The following is a 16,979-nucleotide window of genomic DNA, read 5'->3' as shown; positions in this document are numbered from 1 at the left end:
CTTGCTACTCTTTCGAGAGCTGCTGCTACCTGTCGCAGTCCAGCTCCTACTGATGCGCCTATTCTTAGTGCCCCCCACATGCTCAAGACTGACATTCATTCTTGATGCAGTGCTCCTTCATGTCACATCATCTCAGTCCCCAGAGGGGTGTCCCGTGTTTGTCACCCTTGTCTGAGCACACCTGCATGTGCTATGTGCATTTGTAATATTTTCAGTGTCACACACATTCTGTTGGAGAGCAGAGAAGGTGTCATTGGTACTTCCTGTTCATTTGCTTGCTCTTTTAGGATTAGTACTGTCACCTGGTACTGCTCCTAGCAAGACACTGCAAGCCCACAGTCCCTATCCATACATCATTTGGCTGAAAAATTTGGTGCATCATGCTGGGTGCAGAGGGAAAAAGGATATCCCTACCTTCCCAGGGCGTTAGCTTATGAGGAGACAGGATGGGACAGGGTAAGGCCATGCAACTGCCCAGTGGGCAGCAGAAGAAATTCTGGGAACTCCAGTGATACCCAAGAGAAGGGAGAGATCTGTGGCAAGGTGGGAAAGCTACATGGATAGTGTGAGTGACCCATGCTCACCTCTTCCTGGAGTTTGGAGAGTCACGCAAACCCCCACCTCCAATTCGGAGGAGGACAGGTAGGATATGTTGACCCAAAAGCAGGACCTCTGGGCCACAGAGGGTGTCTGCTTATACATACCTTAGTTGAGAACCCTCTTTAAAAAGGGCTTCTGGAGGATTTCTTTTGCTTCTGAATCCAGTGCACACCCATGAGTGTGAAGTACAAGAAGTGGATCTGGGCAGACCTCCTTTGCTTTCCCCCACTGCCATGCTCTGAAGTAGCTGCCCTTGCTCAAGGCCTACACTGTGGCCAGCTGCACCCTTGCCAGGTCCTTCACCTGCCTGCTTTTCAGGACTTTCAGGGTAATTTCTTGGGTCCTGTCTTTACAGCAGTGTCTCTCAATCACTCAATCGCACTGTGTTCCCAGGAGGCATTTGCCAATATCTGGGTTGTCATAACTCAGTGTGCTATTGGCATCTTGTGGATAGGAGCCAGAATTCTGCCATCCATCCACAGGATAGCCCCTACAATAAGGAATCTTTTGACCCTAAATGTTGGTAGTGCTGTAGGGAAAACTCTTGTTCATGTCCAGATGACATCCGGGGATTGGAAAAATCCTTTTGTGATCAGAGGGGTGCTGCGGGGTGGGGTGTTTTGCACGAATGTTCTATCTTCCCAAGGTTTTGTGAGTCAGGAACTAAGATGTGGAGGAAATGTAAGAATGACATCAGAGCTGGGGGTTGTAGCTCAGTGGTCTTGCATGCTTGGGGTCCTGGGTTCCATCTCCAGCACTGAAAAAAAAAAGGAGGAAGGAAAGAAAGGAGGGAAGGAAGGAAGGAAGGAAAGAAAGAAAGAGAAAGAAAGAAGGAGGAAAAGGAAAAGACATCTGCCTCTAGCTTTGCAGGGTAGATGGCCAGAATCTGAGAATACCGTGGCTTCCGTATTATCCCGTAGGGATTACAATAGCTGAGGACTTGTCTGCCTTGGAGGGCCTGCCTCAGATCCAGCACCCAGTTCTCTCCCTCTTTTTGCTTCTGCCACCGTGGAAGTGGGTCAAAGGCCAGTTCCAAAGACTGGAAGGGGATGGAATTTTTCCCTTTGGACCCCAAGATTAGGTTATCATCCCTGGGGTCATCTAAATGTTCTTAGACCACAGTGGACCAGAGGGGCCTGACTGAGACAGCCCACCCCCACCTTTCAAACTCTGCTCTGGAAGCCGCTGTGACAGGCAGTTCTCCTGGGGGATCTTGGCAGAATGATTACCTTTGAGGATTCTCTGAAGTCTGTTTTTAATCCTGGACCCATTCTCCTCTCATACCAGTGTATCTCCTGACTGGTAAGGAGAATGTGCAGACCCATTATATCATTAGCCAGCACCAATCCTTGAAAACAAGCTGGCTACCAAAGCATCACACAGTGCTTCTTCTTGTCCAGTTTAGATGATGCCTGTTCTCAAAACAGATAATATCAGAGGCTCCACCAGGCCTCCAGGATGGAACCCTTCAAGGATGGGATGACCCTAGATAGAGTCCCCAAGGATGGAGTTCCCATTCATGCCATCCCCCAAGGATGGATTTTTCAAAGATAGAATCCCTATAGGATAGAGTCCTCAATTCAAGAGTCCCCAAGGATGGAATCCCCAAAGGTTCCTCCGAGGATGCAGCTCCCCAAGGATGGAGTCCATCGGGCATTAGGTCTCTTTTTCTCTGGCATGGCACTCAACCTATCTACACTGACCTCCTTAGATCTTCCCTTTCTTCCCACACTGTCCTAAAGACACCCACCCATTCACCTTCCTTTGTGCTTGGTGAAATCAGATAGAACTGGGTTTAAACCTCAGCCCTGCCACTGGTTGTTTGAGTGGCTAGACAAGTTACATGACCTCTCTGAGCTTCAGTTCCTCATAGGCAAGGTGGGTGGGAGACTTCTGATGACTAAGTGAGGTAGGGCCTTAGAGCACTCAGCACAGAGCCTGGCATCATGTAGGCCCCAGAGGGCTCACTGCTCACATCATCAGGCCTAGCTTAAATGCCAACTTTTTTTTCGTTACTTAGAGAATACCTAATTAGTTTCTGTAATCAAACTCATGTAGATAAGACCTTACATTTTTAATACAGTGCATTACCCCTGTACAAATGGAAAAAAATAAGGTGAACATTTCTAGACCAATATGGCCACTCATTTCTGTACAGTGCTAACTCAGCACAGTAAACTGGCATCCTTTTTTCCCTAAAGTTGATAGCACAACTGAAGTTCCCCCAAATTCAAGTTCTATGTCTTTATATATATATATACATATATATATATATATATATGTATATATATGTTTATACTTGTATAAAAAGACCAATACTGTCAGTATGTTAGGCACCAACAGCAGCAGCTTTTCCAGGTTTGCAGTCATCTGAACAAATTGTAAAGACATCCAGCACATGCCATTAAAATGAAAGAAAAAATAGAAAACAAGCCCCTAGAAAAGAGCCAAATTCTGTCACTGTTGTCATACCTAGCACCATTTTTTTTTTGTTGTTGTTAGCTTCTCTCATTGTCTGAAAGAAAGCATTCTAGAGTAGCATCATTAAAAACAGCTACTCAGAAGGCAGAGATGAGGAGGACTGCAGTTTGAAGCCAGCCCAGGCAAACAGTTCATGAGACCCTATCTCAAAAAACCCTATCCCAAAAAATTGGGTTGGTGGAGTGACTCAAGGTGAAGGCCCTGAGTTTAAGCCCCAGTACCACAACAAAACAAAACAAAACAAACCAGCTCTGATAAAGCATGGATATGACTATGAATCATTGAGCAGGTGCTGGGGTTCCAACTCAAACTCAGGACCTCCTGCTTGCTAGTCAGGTGTTCTGCCACGTGAGTCACAGCCCCAGCCTAGGTACAAGATATTTTACATTCACAGATGTATGATACAGTACTGTCCTGCATCTATAATACTAGAGGATACAATTGAAAAAGCATTGTTTGAGACTTGATTCTACTTTTTTAGCAGAGGGCCCAAAGGATTGTACGACACAATGCTATAAATACATGTACTTTCTTTTCTTTGGGGGGAGGGTATTGGGGTTTGAACTCAGGGCTTCTTCACACTTGCTAGTCAGGTTCTCTACAATTTGAGCCACATTCCAATCCATTTTGGTCGGTTATTATGGAAATGGGGTGTCTCAAACTATTTAGCTGGGCTGGCTTTGAACCATGATCCTCCCGATCTCAGCTTCCCAAGTAGCTAGGATTACAGGCATGAGCCGCTGGTGCCCAACTCAGAAATGCACTTTCTTAAATAGGATTTCCTTTCATTGCAGCAAATTTTAAGTACTCACTGTCTTCATGAATGACAACTTAAAAAAAAAAAAGCAACCATTGGTGAATGCCAAATTCTTTAAAGCTTTCCTTGACCTGCCACCCCCACCAGGCTTCCTTCTTTGCAGTGTTCTCTGGTCACATTCTGCCTGTGTCAGTATTTGTGTTCCTTCCTTTTCTGTGTTTCTAGGTGGTAAGCAAATTGAGGGCTAATACCAGCAATGGCCGAGTGTGTCCAGTTGTTTCTCTAGTTTTCCTGATTCATCTGATCTCTTTCAAGAAGGTTTTTTTTTTTTTTTTTTTTTTCTTGCAGTGCTGGGGATGGAACTCAGGGCCTTGCACAGGGTAGGCAAATGCTCTACCACTTAAGCCATGTCCCAGACTTGATCTCTTTCTTAATAAAGCTGCTTGGTGACAGTTTTAGACATGGAGGACCCTGTCCAAAATGAACAGATCTGACTACTTCATATGATCATTGATCTGCCCCATGTCCTCCGAGAAGAAACTCTGGCATTTTATAAGACCAGAAGATAGCGTCCTGCTTCCTGACCCGAATTTCCCCAGGACTCCATCCTCTGTCAGAGTGTTTCTCAGATTGCACTGTAACATCTCTCCCCCGTGAGCCCCCCAGTTCAAGGGTTCCTTTTCTCTTTTGTATCTCACCTTGTTTTTTTAACAGCTCTGGCACTGGGAGCTATATGATTCCCGTTATACTGATGCAGACACCGAGACTCAAAAGCCTAAAGAACTTGCTTCAGGCCATGTGGTTAGGAAGTCAGTCTGACTTCCAGGCCCTTCCATTTCTTTGCCTCCCAGGGAGGGCCTGGTTGTTGCCATTGGTGCAAAATGCAAAGGAGGCTATAGTTCCGTCATTCTTGGATGTTTCTAAAAATCAATTCCATTTGAATGTTCTGCTCAAGTCTCTAGAAATGGGTTCCTCTTACCTCTGAGTGCTGTGGGTTTCTCTTCCTTCATCCTGAGCTTCTCTTGTTTATGTTCCACAGATTGTCTTTATCCCAGATTTTTTGTGCTTCCTGCATATAAGTCTCCTCTTGGCTTTCCTTTGGGGGCTGGAGGTGCACTCAGAATTCAAGGTGGAGATGGGGTGTAGATTTGTCCAGAGGCCTTTGGCCATGATGAGTTCATTTAATGTAATGACTGACTTCTCCCCTCTGTGACCACAATGCCCTCCTCACTCATTGCCCTTCTTGTGCTCCTGGGCTCTACGAGTGGATAAGGCCTGCACCGTTCACTTGTTTATTTGCTAGTCTGAAGCCTTAGCTCTTCAGATCCTGTCCTCTGGAAAGGCCTGAGCTGCTATGTCCTCCTTCCCTGTGCTGTGTTACAGGCCACCAGGGGTTCAGTGGAAGCTTTGTTCTAGTATTTGATCACAATTGTGCCTCAAACACGGTCACCATGGACAAGGTACTGAATCCTCTGTACCCTAGTCTAAAAGGGGTCTGTCTCATCCACGCAATCCTGCTGTTTTTCAGGGAAGCTTGGATCTCTTGACAAATTAGTGAAAGGCCCAGGCTTTGAACTCTTTTCCTTCTCAGTCTTGTTTTTAATTTGCTATTCTGATTGTTAATGCTGGAAATTCCTTTGTGAACATTGAAAACTTTTTTCTTACTTTAGTCTCTACAACCAGTTCTTATTAAAAAAAAAAAAGATTCTAACACTCTTTTCTCCCCCTGTCTTGTTCAACTGGTACAGTGATATCAGACAACTCTTCTTTACCTTTTGGGGCACAGTTGGTTAGGCTGCCGTGAAGCTAATTGTTCCTTGTCTGACTAGTTGACCTCTTTACTTTCTGACAATTCTACTAGCTAGCAGTACTAGCCCTCTTATCACTCGTTATCCCCTTGCTCCAATCACTGTACCCACAATTAGACTCTTCTTTTGCTCTGTAAACTTTTCTGCATCACTAATAATTAATATTGGCTATTCAGCACTTCCAGCTGCTAATTATTGAATTCTGTTATTTTTAATTATATGAGGCCCTTATTAATTGTCTAACTGAATTAGTCCTGTGCCCACTGGTTATAATAACTCTTTAACTAATGGATCTGTCCCCAGAATGCCCCTTCTTACAAGTCTCTGGTGTGCAGCTTAGTATTTAATGGATGACAAGCAACACTAACCCTCCATCTCTGATATTCTTCAGTAAAGCTGCCTCAGTCCATCTGACATCTCCTTTCCAAAGACTGGGCAGATGTTACTGCTGTCCTTGCCAGTGGAAGGGAGAATGAACATCAGAGACCAGGGTAGAAGATCTGGCTTATAGTTCAGGGAGGAGTAAGGGATGTCAGAGGTAGGTGTTCTTTTTTGTGAGTGTAGGGAGAATAGATTTCTGATGCTGGCTTTAGGAGGCAGAGCTTCAGGGGTTTGTGGGGTTTCTGGCTGCTGGGATAGCCTTACCAATTCCAGAGACTTACAGGGATGGTGATGGGTACTCAATTCTGGGAAAGAATGGCTGCTCTGAGAATAAAAGAATGGGAGAGGGGCGACTAAAGAACCTGGGGGATATTTTGGGAAGTGTGAACTCTGGAGAAGTCAAGGTGGCCAGGCAGGAAGAGTCAACTATGGGTGGAAGAGGGGAGGAGTGGGAGGAGGACTTGGGGTGACTAGAACCCTCTGCAGCCCATGGAGGGCAAGGTTTCCTTTTCCTGGCTGTGATGGCAGCCTACTCTCTCTTCAGTTCTCAAGGAAGAGAAGCAAGGAAAAGAAACAAAAAGAGAATGAGAGAGAGGAGCCGCCCCTCTTCCCCAGTGACTCCCTGGATCTAGTCACCTGCTCTCCGTTCCCAGGGAAAGCAGATACTCACATCGCCTCCTGTGCTCCTTGGGAACCACTTCCTTTGGCTCCAAATGAAATTGCCTCATTCTCTATAGTCCTGTGATTCTCTAGGGGGCATAGCCCACTCTTGTCCCAGCCTGACAGCCAGCTGGCCTATCACCAACCAGTTAACCCATTAACCCAACATGGCAACCGGTCAGCCAGTTGGCCAGCACCAACTCATTCCTTAGCCAGTTCTCTGGAAAGCCATCTGGTTGACCAGTCAGCCAACAAAGCCATCAGTCCATTCTCAGAGTCAGTGACCCACCCCTTCTCACACCCTCGCTCCCCTCCCTCCCTTCCCCTCAACTTCCTAACATTTCAGCTGATAGGACCTACTAATACCGCGTAACTGGGTCTGCTTCTCAACCCCTGCCTTCCCTCTCTCACCTTCTGTTGGAAAACCCCGTTGCCGACTCTGTGTGTGTTACTAACACGCTTATAACCCAGGGGACCTGGGGATGGGCAGGGACAGATGGGGCAAGGTATGAGTGAAAAACCGAACTAACCTTTCTGTCTCATCTGCGGAATGTCGGCCATCTTTAAGTCTTTGCTTTCTTGGTCTAGTTCTTTTGTTGTTTTCTTCTCTACTAACCAAGGTCTCTAACTGTTCCCCTTCTCTGCAGAACAGGTTCTTCTAGGAGGGGATGGAGGAGGGGGCGAGGAATCCAGAGGAGGGGTGGGGGAGGGGTTGGGAGAAGAAGGAATTTAATTTTTTTTGTGTGTCTTATTTTACCCCTCCCATTATAATTTACTTTTCTGTAAGCTGAATACTTCCACTGAACCTGAGGTGGGAGGGTTTGAACGAACAACCAAATATATATGGATCTATCGTTTTCCTCCTTCCTTGGGTTTCACAGTTGGTCATTTTCTTTTCTTTTCTTTTCGTTCTGTTCTTTTGTTGTTGTCTTTTGGTTTTGTTTTTGACACCCCCCCCCATCTCCGGTGAAGCACGCAGGGATTGGACACGCTATGGTAAACAAACTGCATTATCTGGTAGATATCACTCTAATTGTCTTACCGTTTGGTTTGCCGTGGGTTTTTTTAACTGTTCGATTCTCCCACTTTTGTTTCCTCTCCTCGTTTGGTTTTTGGTTGTTTCGTTCTTCTGATCATTTCTTTTTTTTTTTTTCTTTTTTGCGTCCTGGAAAATCTTTAGATTTTGCTTCTTTCTCTTTTAGTTTCCCTCCTTTTCTTTTCTTTCTTTTTTGGTCCAAACTCAAATCCAAAAGACAAATGGAAATCAAGGAATTTGGCCTGGCCCTGCCCTATGACCCCCGCTTCCCAAATTCAGATTCCTGGCCTGAGAGACCTGGGGAAGGCCCCACGCTCATCTCATTGGCTTTGGTTTGACCAGCCCAAGGCCAAGCAGCTTATTCTTTTGCTTTCTTTTGTTCTTGTTTTCCCCTACCTTTTTTGTTTTTTTCTCTTTGATTTGGTTTCTTTCTTGGTCTCCTGAAAATCCATGGAAAACACCATCCCATGACATGCTACGCTCTGCTCACTGTCAGCTCTGGATGGGGCCCCTCAAGTTGAGGAAGAGGGCTGGGGGTGCAACCTCCAGGAGCAGCCAGCCGGGAAGGTTCTGGGAGGGATGTTTGTGGCCTTGGGAGATGTAGACTTGGCCTGGGACCAGTCCAGACCAGTGTGTGGGCTGCCCCATGCTGGCTGCTAAGGAAAGGTGACACTCCGCCCCCACTTCTCAGCCTTGAGGATTCCTGAGATTCTGTCTCCCTGACATTTTGCATGGCATGAATGGTCTTTTCCCCCCACCAGGGATAGCGTCCAGTTTCCCCCACTGCTCCATTGCTCTGACTAACACTGTGTTTCACACTGTCTTCCTTCCCCTTTGGCCCCTCCCCTCTGTGTCCCCTGCCTCTCCTGCATGGCCTGTGACAGGGCTTGGCTTCCTTCCCTGTTGAGGGCAGTTGAGAGGAGGAGGCCCATCAGGGGTGGAGTGGGGCAGCATTGGTTGTCCTTGTCCTTGCCAAGCTCCTGTGTTCGGTTGGGCTCCGTCCCTGTGAGGCTGGTGTGGGTGTGTGTGTTGGTGTAAAGGCAGCTGGTGTGTGTTGGTGTGTGGGTGTGACTGTGTGTAAATGTTGGTGTGACATTTAGGGGTGTTAGTGGGAAGCCTCGCTGTGTGTTTGGGAGACTGCTGGTGTCTCTGTATGTGTAAATGCTTGTGTCAACTGGGGGCTGTGGGCTTGGATAGGTTTTGGGGCACGGTGAGGATTTTGTATGGAGGTGGACTGTGGGAGCTGGCCCTTCAGTGTAGGTGCCATGATGGGCGGAGAGCAGGAAGGGGCTGGGCTGGCTCTGGCGCTCGTGTCTTGCCTGCCTTGAAGTATGTGCCTGTGCCCGCAGGCCCTGTGGTCGTGATCCCCTGGGATTCCCTTAGTGCCTGCCCAGTTCCGGCTCTGCAGCAGCAGCCGGTTAGTCACCACCTATTAATAATGCAGAGTGATTGAACACTAGGCTGGGGACCTGCAGATGGACTTGTCTGCTCTCCTGGGGCGGGAGCTGCTCAGGACAGCTGCCTGGCCTGCTGAGGCTCCCTGGCCTGCCTGTTTGTCTGTCTGGAGCCAGCTGGGATTCCCAGCCTGGGAGGCCCCCCTACCTCCTAAGAGGCTCTGCCTCTGAGGCCATGTCTGGCCTTTTCTGGTGCTTTTGCAGATGTGTGTCTTCCTGTACCCACACGGACTAGTGCTCAGGGCCAGTACCACTCACTCCTCCCCAACCCAAGACATAGGCTGTGGCTACTGCTAGGCTTCCCAGGGTTCAACTGGAGTTGTGCTGTGGGGCCAACACCAGCCCTCCAGCTGCTGCTTCTAGGAGTTAGCTGCTTCCCGCTGCCATGCTTGGGAACTTTGCTTATCTGTCAGGAGCTGGCCATTTAGGACAGTGTTTACAGAGCTTTACCAGATAGCCACCCCGTGACTTTGAGGACAGAGGGAGGCAAGATCAACCCATGTGGTATTACCCAAGTACCTGGGGCTACCATCCTAGATTAAGTGCCCAGCAAGTCTTCTTTCTATTCTTAATTTGGTGAAAAATTGACCACATGGGCTAAGGGTACAAAAGCTCAGTTTCCTCATCTACCAATAGGCAGATAGTGCACCTGCGTTGCCTGTGTCATGGGTCAGTGTGAAGATGAAGTGGAAGCTTCTGTACTCTGTAAAGGGAATTCTATCTTATGAAGCTTAAGAAAGCACTAGCTGATTATCACAGTGTGTCCAGGGTAGGGATGTTGTGTGAAGAAGCTATCCTCTTTCCATAGCAGACCCTGGGGAATGTTACATCTCTGGCCCCACTAGAAATCCTATTCCCAAAATAACTGCATGAAACCTCAGGATGCTTGAGGAACTGGGGAGGAGGAGAGGAGATGAATGACTTAGTTAAGTTGGTTAAGAAGCCAACAACCTTGACTGGTTTTAGTCCTGGCAAAGAAAGTACCTGCTAAATTCCAAAGTACTGGTGAACAGACCCTGTTGCCTCTTAGTTGCCTGATAAAACCTGCCCCAGGGATCAGCTCTTTCCGGCCAAAACTAGAGTCAGAGAATAGGGCACCTACAGAAGTGGGTTCCAACAGGTTTCGATTCCCAGATGGATTTCAGATCATTTTGTATTTATTTTTACTAACTCATTCATATGAACTCTTGTTATTTGAACAAGTCTCCTTGGGGGAGGATGGATAGACCAAAGAGGCTCACCCAGTTGAGACGTTTGGGTTAAGTGTGGTGAGGCTAATGGGAGTTTGCTGGTAAAGATAAATAACGGTTCTTTGTACATATACTAGGCTGTTTAAATAACGTTCACATTTTGAATGGCATTTGAACTTGACGATACCTGGGTTATAGGCAGGAGGCAGGATTGTTCCCAGTTAGCAGCTGAGAATGCTGGACCCAGAGAAAGCATCTTGGTTCTGTGGAGTTCAACACTTTCACTTCACTCTCATTCAGTGCTCAGAGGAGGCCCTGAAGAAATGGGGGTGACAGAAGTTTTTAACCCCCCCTTTATGGACTACAGTCAGAGAGGTAAAATGAGATTGTTCTGGAAAATGGTAAAGGCTAAACGAGAGCCCAGGATTTCCGACCTGAAGTCAAACCATGAAAGGCAGAGCTCAGGATTCATGGTAGGGCTGTAAGCACTGCTGTTGAAGCTCGTGGTTTGATTTTCCAGCTGTTGCCTGCACAGAACAAGTGACTAAACACTTAGCAGGACTGCCATACCTCACTCAGCGGAAGCTGCTTCCTTCCTCGGTCTCCAGGCCTCCTCCCATCCCGCTCCACTTGAGGAACAGATCTGATGACAGCACTGTTGCAGGAAACAAAATAGCCCTTTGACACAGTTTTGCATACACTGTCAAGGGGTTCAGGGAGTCCATTAAAAACACCTTCCCTCCGTTTTTTCTCCCCAGAGTAGGAAGGGCAGGCAGTGATGCTGTGACCATGGCAGTCAACTGGGAATGGCTTTGGACCATGGCAGAAGGGTGTCTTCTTCCTCAGCCTTTCTTCCTGGGGCACAGTGGGCATGGGGTACTCACCAATGTGGGATATTTGTGGCTAGGAACTGGTTTCTCATCCTGTCCAGCCTGCACAAGTGGGGGTAAGCAGAGCAGAGCTGAAGAGAGGCGGGGCCAGCAGGGAGGGCTGAGCACCCACCCAGGTCACAGGTGGCCCCAGCCAGGATTTCTCTTCCAGACCAGAAGCTCTGCTCATTCTCCTTGGCCTCTTCAGAACCCATTCAACTGGCTTGGCTGTGTTGTGAGTCGGTGTGGGTTCAGTTAGACCACCTGCTGGGCCTTGGGGTCCTATGTGGTCTCAGTGGTGCTGCTTGGAGAGGAGACAGCCAGGCCTCCTCCCCACAGCCTTTGGTAGGATGTGGTGTGTGTGTGTGTGTGTGTGCGTGCGCGAGGTGTCTGGGTTGGTGACTAGTGGCGAGTGGGCAGTGGAATGAGGGGGGGTTGCCCACTGGGGCAGAAGCTCAGGTCTAATGTCCCCTCTCTCTTTCTCAGCCCTTTCTCTGTCCTAGTGGGTACTCCTCTCTCCTCCTCGGTGGAGGGAAGCTTCTCCTTCCGGCACCCCCACAGCTCTTTCGCCTCCATCTCCCCTGCCTTGCATGCCTTCTCACCTCTGGCTGCCTTTCTCTGGCCTGGCCTGCTGGGCCTGGCCCCCACCCTGCTCCTCTAACCTGCATGGGTCCCAGTTGCAGCGGCTGTTCTGTGTCGCATGGCCCCCTTCCTCCCCTCCTCCCCGGCTGGCCCCACCCCTTCCAGAAGCTGCGTGGGGGGGTTGGGGGGCAGGGGCATCAAGAACCCTTGGGGTGGAGGGGGACGGGGAAATTATTTCCCTGTTTCCTGCTTTTACTAACGAACCTGCCATTTTTGTGTCTGGACTTTGATTTGTCTGAGGGAACAGTCGGGTTTTACTAATCTAAGTCATCTTCCTCCCTGCCTTCCCCAGACACCTTCCTCCATTCCCTCCACCCTCCACTTCCTCTCCACCCACTGCTGTCTCTCCCTCTCCCTCTACTCCCCCCCCCAGCTAATCCCCTTCCTTAGTGCACCTCCTTATGTTAACTTATCTCCTGCTACTTTCTCCCCTCACCTCCAGGGCCATAGGAGGGGTGAGTAGGCAGCCCTTTTTCAGTAGTAACTTCCACATCTACGGGAGTAGTTTGTACAAAGCCACTGAGGCAAGGTGAGATTGGCTCCCAGCCTGGAGGTGAATTTTGTGAAAAGATTTTTTTTTTTTTGAACTCGACCACTTGAACCACTCCTCCAGCCCTGGAAGTGAATTTAGAAGAGTGTTTCTGCCCCAAGTCAGGATCTTCTGTTTCAGAGAGGGCCAAGGGAAGGTGACCTTGACCTTGGCAAATGGGAGTAAGATGAGGACAGCCCATAGGGTGATGGAGATGGCCCAAGGGTGGTGCCCTGGCTTCTGAGGCTGGGAGGGAAAACCCAGCTAAGGGGATCTGTAGGATGAAGGCCAGAAGAGGAGACTTCCTGGGGGGTTTGCGTCCAGGAGAGCCCTCCCCCTGCATGCAAGCAGGGCTGCATAGTTGAGCATGCTCTTGGAGGACTGAAGTCCTAGGCCCTGAGGGTTTAGTTTTATAGAGATGCTCTGGGTCACAAAGTGACTTGATGTTGACCATTGCCCATAGGTTGTGTCTCTTGGAGTGTGCTGGTGTTAATGGGGTTACAGCGACATGTCAGGCCAGGTGCCTGCCCTGCAGGAGCCAACAGCCTAGTGGGGGTAAGCCTTAGGCTCAGAAAGTAATTAGCTGCCCAATTCCCAGTCTTTCAGCACAGCATGGGGAGGTGGAAGGTAGAGTGCAGGATGGAGCCCTATTTGTCCTAGAGAGGTCCTTAAACCTGTCATGCCCTCCCTGTCTTCCCATCCCTTCATCCTGGTCCCCTCTTCCCTTTCTCCAGCCCCACTCTAATCTTGTTTGCATGTTTTTGTGACTAATACTTTGACCTTTCCCTTTTCTACCCAGACCCTCCCCACCCCCTACTTCCCAACCTCAAGGCAAGGTGGAGGGAAGAAGAAATAAATAATAATGACCAGCCCTCTCCTCAAAACAAGACTCAAAAGCGTTCAGATTGCCCCCTACCACAAAGACACCTGTTATCTTCTGTCCTTGAACCTAGCTCCCTGCACAAGGTTTGATGGTTCCAGGAGGAGGTCTCTTCAGACCTCACTCTGTTCAGCCCCATGAGGCTCCAGCCATGCAAGAGGGGGCTCCTGGGTTCTGGGAAGGGTGCGACGCTTTCCCTGTGGGATTCTTCCCTGTCCCCTTCCACCGCCCAAAAAAAGAGACAATGGAGCCCTGCAGACCAGGTGCTGGAAGATGGCTGTTGGCATATGAATTGGTGTTGGGGACATCACAAGATGTGACTAGAAGGCCCCATTCTCAGTGCTTTGCCTGTAAAGGGGGTACTGAGCACATTTAGGGAACAGGCAGTGTGGTGAAGTACAGTGTGGGACTAATAGAGAACCAGCTCTCCGGTGGCTCCTGTGGGGGCTGCCTTTGTCCCCATTGTCCCTCCTAAGCCACAACCTTTCCAGGGAGGGTTTCATGGTCCCTTGGATCCTCCCCACAACCTTTCTGGGGTTCTGGAGCCTTGTGTCTCCACATAGCCCGTGGCTAGACTTCTCAGGGATCAGGGAGCATTTGTCTGGGGGTGGGGGCAGTCATAACTTCCTGTACTTGGCCCGTGAGGGTTACTTCTGCCTTCCCCAGGTCAATGCTGAGCACCTCCTTGGAACAGCAGGCACTCCCATCTCTGCCATTCGCTTTCTTGCTCCATTGTCCTCCCAGATTAGCCCTGCCTTACTCTGTTCCCTAAAGGTAGAGCAACAATGGTGCTGTCTGTGGAGAAGACACCAGACATGGAGAAAGCAAGGGTGGGCCGAGGAAAAGGTAAAGAGTTGCCTTCTCCTTTGGAGGAAAGATAGTGACCCAAATAATGGGGTATCTGAGAAGTAAAGAGAGTCTCGAGAAGTAGGAACCCTTAGAACTAGGGTGGCCGAGATCAGAGTCAGACCCACGGAGTGTCATGCAACCCTGGCCCCAAGACTTCTCAGGCAGATCTGAGCCTCCATCCTCCCTGCTGTCTCCATCTCCCTGCTTGGCTGAGACCGCAAGATCCCAGTGATCTGAGGAGGGTGAGTCTAAGCCATCCAGGTCCAGAAAAGGAAACTCTGAAACCCCCTATGTGACCAGAGCACCCTGTCAAGAGAAGAGGGAGGGTGCCATTTGTCTTTTCTGCAGTCTCCATAATGGGAGCCCTGTCCTGGAGTCCCCCGCTTGATCCAGAGCACCTTCTAGGAGCTGTTGCTGATGACATTGTGGTGTGGTGAGCTCTCCACGTTCCCTTCAGGCTCCTGCCTGCCTAGCTGGGGCCACAGGGCATGTAAAGCAGGGCTTAGCTCACCCTGAAACCATCAAATCTTGTGCTGCCTCCTCTTCCTCTTTCCCTCTCTCCCCCCACTGTTCCTCCTCCAAGACAAGCAGACATAAAAATGGGGGATCCCCCTCCCCCGGTGCCCCCTGGCCCCTTCCTTGCCCAGCCCATGGCTCTTCCCAGGGAGTTGATGCCAGTTGTCTCCTGTCTCTCCCCCTCCCTGGGCTGGGCAGGTGACCATCTCGGTGGACGGGATCCTGACCACTACAGGCTACACACAGGAGGATTACACCATGCTGGGCTCTGATGACTTCTTCTACATTGGGGGTAGCCCGAACACAGCTGACCTGCCAGGCTCGCCCGTCAGCAACAACTTCATGGGCTGCCTCAAGGACGTGAGTAGGACTAGGAAGGGTTGGGGTTGGTCCAAGAGCTCTTTGGCCTCTGTCTGCCTTGTGATTTAGTCTGTCCTGATCAAGGCTGGTGTTCTTTCTAAAATGTTGGCACACTTCCTCTCTTCAAAATCTAAGGCCATTGACTTGGTCACGAGGTGTCTCATTTGTCATTTCCTTGGGCCTTGGAAGACAGGCTCAGAGGCAGCTATGGTACAGAGGAAAGACTGTTGGATGTGAAGGCTAAAGACCCATTTTTTTCAGTCTCAAATCTTCCATTCACTAGTTCTATGACCTTGGCCAAGTCACTTGATCTCATCAGTTGCCTTGTGTAGACGAGTGGTTGGTTCCTGCTTCTTAAGGTTGTTGTGAGGGACAGATGAGAGTGTTAGTGAAAAGGCTTTGTCCGTTAGAAAATGGCACCAGACATTACCGATGATTGCCTGCCTTTTCATCAGTATGAAATGTAGTTTGGCAGCACTGGGAGCCCACAGGGTGAGCTGCCTGGTCAGTGCTGGGCCAGAAGACAGAGGAAGTAAACGGGGCAAGGGAGGTACTCGTGCACAGCTGCTGTGTGTGAAGCTCCAGAACAGAGGCCCAAGCCAAGTGGTCTGGTGGCATTGAGCAGGGGCCACCAGGAATGGGTGGAGGGGTGCTGTGGTGGCTGGCTGCTTCTAGACGGGAGTGGCCAGGCCCTCAGCTGCTTTTATTTCTTTATCCCTGACCACTCTTCTCCCTGCAGGTGGTCTATAAGAACAATGACTTCAAGCTGGAGCTATCCCGCCTGGCAAAGGAAGGGGACCCGAAGATGAAGCTGCAGGGGGATTTGTCATTTCGCTGTGAGGATGTAGCTGCCCTGGACCCTGTGACCTTTGAAAGTCCAGAGGCTTTTGTAGCACTGCCCCGCTGGAGCGCCAAGCGCACTGGCTCTATCTCCCTGGACTTCCGCACCACTGAGCCCAATGGGCTGCTGCTTTTCAGCCAGGGCCGCAGGGCTGGGGCTGGGTCAGGCAGCCACAGCTCCACCCAGCGGGCCGACTACTTTGCCATGGAGCTGTTGGACGGCTACCTCTACCTTCTGCTGGACATGGGCTCTGGGGGCATCAAGCTTCGAGCATCCAGCCGCAAGGTCAACGATGGCGAGTGGTGCCACGTGGACTTCCAGAGGGATGGGCGCAAAGGTCAGGAGGCTCTGGGTCCCCTTCTCCCTTTTCTAGCCACTCCTCTCCCCCTGCCCTGACTTCCTCTCCAGCTCTCTTTAGCTGGTCTTCGTTCACATAATTTCCTGCCCTGTTCCCCTGCCACTTCTTCCAGTCTTCTCTAGATCTTTCCATCACAGTGCACTGGCAGAAAGAGCACAGCGTTCAATGCCAGCAAGACCTGAGACTCGGTTTCTTAATCTGTGAAAGGAACAGTTAATTATACAAAAGCGTCAAGAGGAGAAAACGAGAGCAGGTCTGGGACGTCATAGGCCCAACACCTAACAGACAGGCTTCCCAACCATGCGTTCCTTCCATCTAGAGCCATTAAACTTTCTTTCTTTTATTAACTCACCCTGGGGGAGGGGGAGAAAATTGGTTACAGGACCTCCCCACAGATACCCAACCCTATGATGCTCAGGTCCCCTATATAAAATGGGGTAGTGTTTGCACAGGACCTGTGCACATCCTCCTGTATTCCTACATCATCTCTGGATTCCTATATAATAGGAATAATAGTTGCTATGTTGTATTGTTTGGGGAATAATGGCAAAAGTCTGCATGTGTTCAGTACAGATGCAGTCCCCTCCCCCAAATATTCCTATCCATGTTTGGTTGAATTGGATGGGGAACCTGAGGATACAGAGATTGACTGCATTTACTGAGCACTTAACTGTGTGCTGGGTGCTGTCAGGGTGCTGGAGTTAGGGATGGAAGAAAACTAAATAGACTTTCCACTATGTTCTGGCCAGGAGAGACACAGTAAACAGC

General features: G+C 49.5%; 1 protein-coding gene across 28 annotated transcripts in view; it reads left to right on the top strand.

The window, feature by feature from the left end:
• Positions 1 to 16,979, top strand: part of Nrxn2 (neurexin 2) — a 105,651-nt gene that overhangs the window by 33,779 nt on the left and 54,893 nt on the right. For 13 of the 28 annotated variants that reach the window (XM_074048761.1, XM_074048712.1, XM_074048703.1 and 10 more), the window contains 3 exons: positions 7,660 to 7,704; positions 14,851 to 15,012; positions 15,752 to 16,190. In XM_074048761.1, coding sequence (XP_073904862.1) covers positions 7,660 to 7,704; positions 14,851 to 15,012; positions 15,752 to 16,190 — 646 coding nt within the window. The remainder of the gene's footprint in view (positions 1 to 7,659; positions 7,705 to 14,850; positions 15,013 to 15,751; positions 16,191 to 16,979) is intronic. The other 15 variants (XM_074048755.1, XM_074048727.1, XM_074048865.1 and 12 more) reach the window with 2 other exon arrangements.

The sequence above is a fragment of the Castor canadensis genome, chromosome 1 (assembly GCF_047511655.1).
Source record: "Castor canadensis chromosome 1, mCasCan1.hap1v2, whole genome shotgun sequence".
In the NCBI taxonomy this organism is placed as follows: Eukaryota; Metazoa; Chordata; class Mammalia; order Rodentia; family Castoridae; genus Castor; species Castor canadensis.
Note: the sequence above shows the minus strand (reverse complement) of the source record. Positions and strands in the feature narration are given on the sequence as shown.